This window comes from Aedes albopictus, chromosome 1, assembly GCF_035046485.1.
Source record: "Aedes albopictus strain Foshan chromosome 1, AalbF5, whole genome shotgun sequence".
Taxonomy (NCBI): Eukaryota; Metazoa; Arthropoda; class Insecta; order Diptera; family Culicidae; genus Aedes; species Aedes albopictus.
Window position 1 is genome coordinate 145,512,728 of NC_085136.1, and position 9,281 is coordinate 145,522,008.

Here is a 9,281-nt window from a genome sequence, read left to right on the forward strand (position 1 = left end):
TTGGTTCTAAAATTTTCTCCTGGAGTTCCCCAAGAATTCCTAAAAGTTTCCCGGAAATTCCTCCATAAGATAATTTCTTGAGAATTTTTCCAGCATTTCCGCAGACATTTCTCTAAAAGTACCTCGGGAATACCTTCCCGAAAAAAAAATCCAGTTCGACGGGAAGTCCTCCTGAAGTTCCCGAGAATGACACGAGGAGTTCTCCAGGCATTCTCCAGCACCCTAAGAATTTCTCCAGCATTTGTGGAAGAATATCCCTAAGATTTTCCTGGGAATTTCTTCATTATTACTCTGGAAAATGCATAAGTACTCCGAAAATTTCCCTCCAGGACTTCTACTTCAGGAGATCACCATGAAGTTCTCCAGCAATAATGCATGCTTCTCTCCATGATTTCACTGGGATTTTTCCAGGATTTTCCTGAATATAACTAAAAACACCGGGAGATCCTCCGGAAGTTTCTCGAACATGCCTTCAGTAGTTCCCTTGAAATTACCCAAGAATTCCCCAGGATTTCCTCCGAAATTCCTCCAGGAGTCCTTCAGAAAAACATCGTGATGATCTCCGAGAATACTCCAACGAGTTTCTAGGCAGATCCTCCAGGACCTCCCGTGGAATTCTTCACGAGACTCCCGGGAGCTTCCAGGAAATTTATTCAGAAGCTATTCCAAAATTCCTCCAGAAGTTCCTCAGCAATTACTCTACGAATGTTTTGACAAATCTTGCAAGAGTTCCTAGGGAATTCCTCCAGGAGTTTCTCGGATATTCCTCCGGGACTTCCCCTAGCATTCCATGGGAGTTCTCCGAGGATTCTTCGGGAGTCCCCCAAGGATTTCTCCAGGAGTTCCCTCAAAACTCCTCCAGGCATTTTTTTTTCAAGAGTTCATCCAGAAATGTCTCCTGGGATTACTCTAGGAATTCCTCCAGAGAATTTTTCGGGTGACTTCTCCAGAAATTTCTGCAGGAACACCCCCATGACTATCTTCAGAAATAACTGCTAATTCATCTAGGAATTCATCAAGGGATTCCTTTAGAAATTCTTCCACGGTTTCCTCCATAAATTCTCATGGTGTTCCTCCGGGAATTCTTCCACAAATTCATCCCGGGATTCCTCCAGCAATTCCCACAGGGGCTCTTCCAGAAATTTCTCAAGTAATTCCTCCAGGAATTGTCCAAGGGGTTCCAACACGAATTCTTTCAGGGATGCCTCCAGAGACTAATCTTAGATTTAGCCAAGAATTCATCCAGGGATTCCTCCTGCAGGGATTCATCCTGAAATTCTGCCAGAAAATTCTACAATGATTCTGTAAGGGTTCCTCTCTGAATTCTTTCAAAGTTTCCTCCAGGAATTCCTTCAGGGATTCCTCCGAGAATTCCTCCAGGGATATTTTCAGGGATTTCTCCAGGAATTTCTCTTGGTAATCATCCAAGTATTCTTCCAGCGATTCCCCTAGGAATTTCTCCAGTGATTCCTCCAGGAATTCTTCCAGGGATTCCTGTAGGGATTCCTTCAGGAATTCCTCAAGGATTTTTTCCAAGGATTTCTAAAGGATATATTCCAGAAATTCTTCCAGGAACTCCAGGTGTTCCTTCAAGAATTCCTCCAGGAATTCCTCCAGGAATTTCTCCAGGAATTATTCCAGGAATTTCTCCAGGAATTCTTCCAGGAATTTCTCCAGGAATTACTCTACGAGTTCCTCCACGAATTATTATACGAATTCATCTTAGGAATTGTTCCAGGAAATACTCCAGGAATTCCTTCAAGAAATCATCCATAAATTTGTCCAGGAATTCCTCCAGGAATATCTGCAGGAATTGCTGAAGGAATTTCTACAGTTTCTTCCTGAAAAGAAGAAATTCTTGGAAGGGCATTCTGGAAGGGATTGTTGGAGGAAATCTTGGTGGATGTTTTGGAGGAATTCCAGAAGGGATTATTGGGGAATTTTCTAGAAGAGTTCTTGGACCTCCTGGGGGGATTCTTAACAGAATTCTTGGAGTGATTTCTGGAGAAATTCTTGGAGAAATTCTAGCGGGAACTCTTGGAAGAAGTCACGGAGCCAAGCTCGGAGCAGTTATTGAAGAAACTCCTGAAGGAATTCTCGTTGAAATCCCTGGAGTTGTCCCAAGAGCATTTTTAATGAATTTCTTGAGGTTTCCTAAAGATCTTGGAGGTATTCAAGAAAGTTTTTTGGAGAAATTTCTTGAGAAAATTCTGCAGGAATCCCTGGTGCAATTTTTAAATGAATTTGTGGAGGAATTTCTGTAGGAATTCCTTGAAGACTACATGGAGTAATTCCAGAATGATTCCAGAAATAATTCCAGAAGGAGTTTTCGGAAGAATTCCTGGAGTACCTCAGCCCACTCTGTAACTCGTTGCGTAAAAAACATTCTTCTTCTGTTTACGTCGTCGTCACACATATTGTGTTGCGATCAAAAACGTTATAGTTTTTTTTTTTTTGGAATCAGCCGAGCAGTGAAAAAAAAAACGTGGTTCAAACTAATTCAATAACGAGCTAATTTTATTCGCGTTTTTATTTAACTAGAGTTCATCGCAAAAGAAAATCAGAGAGGACAAAGAAACTGAGTTAGGCTTGGGCAACGCGCAGGTTGCTGTGATGGAAAACGTGCTGCTAATAGCATCGTATTTTTAATTTGGTTTTTGGCGATATTTTATGATTTATGATTGGATGTGGACGATGAAAGTCCAGTGCTGCCACTTTTCTTTATTCCAAATCTTTAACAAACAATTTAAGTTTAATAAGCAGACATCAATTTCGACCAATTAGTGGTCTCAAATTGGCAATGACAATACATTGGTCTCTAATTGGCTGACTATGTGAAGCATTCTATCCTAGTGTTACGATCATACCAAACACGGTGAACATACGATGCCTTGGGGCATGTTACATTTTCGCGCCATTTATGGAGGATTTGCCGCATGGTGAAGTTATGCTCCTTTGACGAGCGGCCGTCTACGAAGCCGGCTTGATTCCACAAAATCATTCACTTTGGGTGAAAGACGACGGCAAATAATTGGGGTAGCACTTTGTAGACGACATTCAGAATTGGAACACACGGATGTTCTCGCACACTAACTTGTCACCTTTTTTGTGGACCGAGTAAAAGACTCTTCCTTCCACTCCTTCGGTAGCTGTTCGGTCCTCCAAATCTGGACTTTAAGCCAGTGCAAGCAGGTGACCAACTTTATCGAACCCATCGTGACGAGTTTAACTCCGATACCAGCTAACTTGAGCTGCTAGATAGTATTCTTAATTTTCCTCAACGTGCTGGTCAGATATAGGCATATCTCCCGCTGACTTGATCCTCCATGACTGCACTTCACACACCTTTCAGGTGCTCATCATCCATTGAGTGCATCACGTGAAAAATTAAAATTTCAACAAACCTCCCTCTCCTTATCTTTCTTCTTACGGGTTTTATTCTGTGGTTTTATCCTCTACCCAAGAAACTATTAGCACTATATTTCGCCTTTTTGGCCTTATAGAGCTTGTAAACGGCCAATAGAACAGGTCAGTTCTTCACGAGCATGCTATCCCGAGCAAAGGCGGATAACAAATTTATATCATTTTGATAATAAACTGTGTTATGGGTGCCTGAAAGCTGTTTTTGTTAGGTGGATGAATGTGTTATATATTGTGGGTTTAGCACTAAATTGATTTCCGAAAAAAAAAACTTCATTCACTTCCGCTGCCTTTCCTATGCGTTAAACATAACGTCGAAAGTAGTGCGCTGTACAGTAAATCTGGTTTTCTATACAGCGCACTACTTCCGACGTAATGTTTAACGCATAGGAAAGGCAGCGGAAGTGAATGAAGTTTTTTCGGAAACCAATTTAGTGCTAACGCCCAAATACTTTTATTGGATTCACGTGATCACTTGGTACCGGCTATCTGTCAATTGTTCATCTCTAGAATACGTCAGTCATTGAGATGCAGTGGATCCAACCGTTCTAAAAGGGGAAACAACTAAACATATTTTGAAATGCATAGCAAATTACAACGGCTACTATTCGAGGCACTCATTGCCATTTTCATTTGTGAGAAAGGTCAGTTCCGTACAAACAAATGCGATAGTGGAAAATAGGTTTTCTTGTTGTTGGCAGCGACAATTCGTTCTTAATCTGCTTCGAAGCGATAAGTTTGATAAAAAAGAAACGCTATGCAGTTTCAAGTTTAGGCAGCTTCAGTAAAGTGAGAATCGCAAGGTGATACCTCAGGTTTTTGCTGTAGGCAATGTATTGGAAAATTATTTCTTGGGGATTATTAATTGCTGTATCGAATGTGGTTAAATCAGAGTTTTATTCGTCTGTCTCAGATTTGGATAAACTTTTACAAACCGAGGGTATCATTTTGAAGCAACTTGATTCATACATTCAAGCTCAAGAGGAACGATTAGGCGAATTAAGACGGTAAGTTCGATATAAACGTATAAAAACTAATCGTTGTTGATCGAAGTGTAATTTTAGGAGAACATTTAGTTGGAAAACAGCGCATAGTAAGGCCACCCGAAATGCGAAAGATTATTTGCTCAATCCAGTGAATGCTTTCTTGTTGATCAAACGCCTAACACTAGAGTGGAATGACATTGAGGTAATTGCAAACGATATGGCGAAGCAGGACTTGATGAATACAGATGACGCTGGCAAAAAGACATTGGCATTACCCGAACGGGTCGATTTGTTAGGAGCTATGGATGCCTTGTTACGACTTCAAGATGTGTACAATCTAGATGCGTCAGTGATTGCTAATGGGATTGATACGGGTTCAAAAATGTTGGCTGACGATTGTTTCGAACTAGGTCAGAAGTTGCAGGAAACTGGTGACACGCATCATGCTGCTGATTGGTTCCGGGAAGCCTACAATCGTTTTGAGCTGGGTAAAATCGACCTGAACAAAAAGGTCAAGATTTTGGAGTATTTGGCATCCTATTCCTATACGACAGGTTTTACATTGAATAACTTATTTGACGTGATGACATAGTCGGATTGTTTTAGGAAATGTGGAAGACGCCCTTGATTATACCGATCATCTCCTTGATTTGCAGCCGGATAACAAGAAAGCCCTTGGACAAAAAACGTTTTATGAAGATGCTATTTGGGATCAACAAGATAAGGTCAGCAAAGTTTTAGCGAGTTAAAGAATAAGACATCCTCAACCTTGTATTTTTCCAGCTTTTCAAATCCGATAAAATTTCCAGCAGTAAGGCAAGCAATAACATACTCGCAGTATATAAAAAGCTATGCCAAGGTGAAATTCTACGAAATGCCTCAGAAACATCGTATCTCAGATGTCGATATACACCAACCTTATCAGCATTCTCCAAAATAGCTCCGTTCAAAATAGAGGAAATAAACCTGAATCCACGGATCGTCGTATTTCATGACGTTCTTTCCTATACAGAAATCGATTTGCTGAAGAACTGGTCAAAACCGCTTCTATCGCGAGCTGGAATAGCAAATCAGGAAACCGGAAAAGGTGAAGTGTCCAACTATCGGGTGAGCAAATCAACGTGGTTCACGGATGATTATCATGCAGCTATCAGAACCATCACCCAGCGTGTTGAAGACATGACAGGTCTGTCCATGGACACGGCGGAAGAACTTCAAGTTGTAAATTACGGTCTTGGCGGCCAGTATGGACCACACTTCGACTTCTTCCATTGGGGGGAGCTTACCAAATCGAATCGCATCGCAACTGTGCTGTTCTATGTAAATCTGAGAACTGGAAAATCATCGACGAGCAATACTCACATAACAATTTCTTTTCAGATGAGTGACGTCAAGATAGGAGGAGCTACTGTGTTTCCAAAACTGAATTTTGCTCTGGAAGCAAGGAAAGGATCCGCTGCCTTTTGGTACAATTTGCATTCATCAGGAAACTTGGATTACTCTACGCTGCATGGTGCATGTCCCGTTTTGATGGGAGAGAAGTGGGGTAAGGAGAGATGAGCGGTAACTATCCAAGAAATTCTGCTAGTTATTTGTTTTTTCAGTTGCCAACAAATGGATTCGGGAACGTGGACAAGAATTTCGAAGGAAATGTGATCCGGATGATATGGAGTGATTCATAATAAAAACGGACATTTTAAATACTTTAATGGAATCTTATTTTGCAATTCATATTCTTGGGAATCATCTTCTTGTGAAGAATATAAAATTTATTTCGTATTCTTCGCCACTGTAAGAATATTTAAACCGATGCTGCAATTGCCCATGAGTCTGATTCTTTTGAACAAGTTTGCCGACACGTCAGAAATATTGATGTCTTTGGGTTGTCAGATGCAAAACCTTTAACTTTATAGATAAGAAACGCCTTTAACTTTATAGATAAGAGGGCTGAAAGTCTCTTAAATAAAGACAAATCAATCAATCAATTTATAGATAAGAAATGCCTAGCATATGAATTCCGAGCTAAGTGCACCACGGGTTTTTCAGGGGGTCTCAGAGGATTTTCAGGGAGTTGGGATACCAACAGATCTCAAGGTTATTTCAAGGGGGTCCCAGAGGGTTTCATAGGATACCAGGAGGTCTCATGAGCATTTAAGAAGGTCACAGGGGATCGCAGATTTTCGGGGGTGCTTCAGGGTGTCTCAGGGGTGTTTAAGGGCGAACGGGACGATATCCGAGAAAATATCCGTCATTTCTCTGTTGCTACTAAGAAGGTAATCTCTGATTCTACTTATTATTTTGAAACAAAAACTTATTATTGTGTATGCTCCCTTGCATATGTTGATTGTTTTTCAGCCCCTTCTGTACGATAGAAATCGAGATTACCATCTTCAAAATCGTGAGGCAAATTGTAAGAAAGAGAGGGAAGATAGGAAAAATAACACGGCGTCCCGTATAACCTTAAGAGAGTCTCATAAGGGTTACAGGGGGCCTCAAGAGTACTTAAAAAAGATCTCATGGGGTTCCATGGGGAATTCCAGAGTGTTTCAGGGAGTCCCAAAGAGTCTCAATGGTGGGTCTCAGAAGCGTTTTGTTCGAAGGAAGTAATTTGGCAACGGCGAAAACAACCTTGTGCCTCAAGAGTTACCGGTAGGTCTCAGGGGCATTTCGTGGGGTCTCAGGGGCTTTAAGGAGTCTCAGGAAGTTTCCGGGGTATTCCAGGTGTCTGCGGCGCTTCAAAGGGTTTTAGGGGCGGTCCAAGAGGTCTTAAAGGCATTTCAGGGGATCCTAGGGGGTTTCAGGGTGACTAAGCCCGGCAACTCGTCTAGGAGCTACAGAGGAGGTGGTGCGTCGATTCGGAGAATGGCTAGTGCAGACGCTATACAAGAGGAGGTCAAAGGGTTCGGAGTAGGCTATGTAGGTCATACCGGTGCCCTGCTGTCAAAATCGACCCTTACTGCGATTAAGCGGCCACGGGAGATCATTCTGGTAGCGTTGTTGTCGTGGCGTCGGTCTACTGGGTTGGATCCGAGCCCGCGGTTAGAAAGAAGTTCTCGATAATGTCGAGACAGGTGGAGACCCCATGTCGGCATGTCCTTCTCTGTGCTGGCTGATAGGGCCTTACTTGCAAGAAGGTCAAATCGTTGTGCACGTGGTATCAGTTCTTGATACTTGCTGTGCAGCTGGAAGCAGGCGTGGTGTCGAGCCTGCCTGCCTTCCGAGGATAAAGTGAGTGGGGAGCCATTCGGAAACTGGCTAAGTACCAGCATGCTACCTTGATAGACTCCCCAAAGCGAGTCATCGATGTTCGTTACTGCAGGCTACGCAGCACCTTGAAGTTCTGGAAATACAGGGGATGGCCAAAATGTTTGGGATAGGCAACTTTTTTTCTCCAACAAAAAAATTCAACATGCTGTAACTTTTCATAGAGTGCACCAAAAAATCTCAAATTCTGACTGTTTGTCAACCTATTATATGTGCATCTATGGTACAAATTTGGGCTCGATTGAATAATTTTTGGCGATGTAAGAACCGCTCGGGTAAAACACTATTATTGAGACAACTAGTTTTTTAACTGTCGTATCTCAGAAACCAGTAAACCGAATTGAATGATTTTTTTAACGTTCATCAACAATATATTGATACTTGATACGACGTTATAAAATGTAATATTTTCTCACGGTGAATTAAGTTATACCGGGTTGAAAATTTTACCCATATAGAGGAAAATAATTCAAATTTACAATACCACACAAAAATTACTAAATGAGTTCTTCCTTCAATCTTAATAGGCTCTAATATATCTAATTAGAGATAACTTGAGAACAGAAGTGGAAAACCTTTGAATATCAACACTAAAATGTATTGACATTGATGTAAAAAAATACATTTTTTAGAAAAAAAAATCTATAAAATGTCAATCCATGATAACTTTTTTCAACGTTCAAAAAGTACCAATGTTTGAATAGTTTGTGAAGCATTTATATAGTGTTAGTGTTCGTTCAAAATTTTATTTAATTCGGTTCAATGGTTTCCGAGATATGACAGCTCAAAAACGAGTTGTCTAAAAAATAGTGTTTCACGCAAACGGTTCTAACTTTGCGAAAAATTAATCAATCGAGCCCAAATTTGTACCATAGATGCACATATAATAGGTTGACAAACAGTCAAAATTTGAGATTTTTTGATGCACTCAATGAAAAGTTATAGCATGTTGAACTTTTTTGTGAGAGAAAAAAAAGTTGCCTATCCCAAACATTTTGGCCATCCCCTGTAGAAGGGTTTGGCGCCCATGTGAATGTTGTTTAGTGGGTCGAAGAAAAGGTACTCCTGGCATTTACTTTTTTTTATTTTTTGGTAGAAGGCGGTCCTTACCCTACACTACCTGGACCTTCTGTCCGGGTGTCTGTTGAACAGATTATCCCCCACGGTTAAGAAAAAAGGATGGTTCCGGTGCACGATCCACTCAAAGTGCTCACTGAAGCAATTTTGGGTCATGATCGACGATAAGCAGAAATTCGGAAGCCCCGTGGAATATGCCTGCAAAAGGGCAATCATGGCGATAATGGCATTATCCAAGATAATATCAAATAGCTCGACAACAGTCTCGAGCATCCACGGTCCCGAATCGTACTTGAACTGCAGAGAAAATGGCGGGCCGACCAACAGTAAATTGAGTTGCCCCTTCCCACCCCCTCTACATCCGGGAGCTTGAATCCAGCGGGTAGTTTATAGTATTGGACAGGACCCAAGCTTCCAGGGGAGAAAGGACAACTCAAGGCGATAGCCGGTGGAACGCTTACCTATAGTGAGTTCATGCGTACATGCACCCCCACCTTCTCGAAGTCATCCCTTACGGTCGTACCGCAAAGGTAA

At 41.5% G+C, this 9,281-nt stretch overlaps 1 protein-coding gene across 1 annotated transcript; it reads left to right on the forward strand.

Moving 5' to 3' along the window:
• Positions 1-4,152: 4,152 nt before the first annotated feature.
• Positions 4,153-6,336, forward strand: LOC109422768 (prolyl 4-hydroxylase subunit alpha-1). Its single transcript, XM_019697641.3, has 6 exons — positions 4,153-4,427; positions 4,485-4,960; positions 5,013-5,131; positions 5,190-5,726; positions 5,787-5,952; positions 6,011-6,336. The coding sequence occupies exons 1-6, from the start codon at positions 4,252-4,254 to the stop codon at positions 6,079-6,081; spliced, it is 1,545 nt and encodes a 514-aa protein (XP_019553186.3). The 5' UTR covers positions 4,153-4,251; the 3' UTR covers positions 6,082-6,336.
• Positions 6,337-9,281: the final 2,945 nt, after the last annotated feature.

Bases quoted from the DNA above. Each gene is read 5' to 3' on its own strand.
- LOC109422768 (XM_019697641.3), top strand. From the start codon at position 4,252: ATGTATTGGAAAATTATTTCTTGGGGATTATTAATTGCTGTATCGAAT. The intron at 4,961-5,012 runs GTTTTACATTGA...GGATTGTTTTAG, and splicing joins ATCCTATTCCTATACGACAG to GAAATGTGGAAGACGCCCTT. The intron at 5,132-5,189 runs GTCAGCAAAGTT...GTATTTTTCCAG, and splicing joins TTTGGGATCAACAAGATAAG to CTTTTCAAATCCGATAAAAT.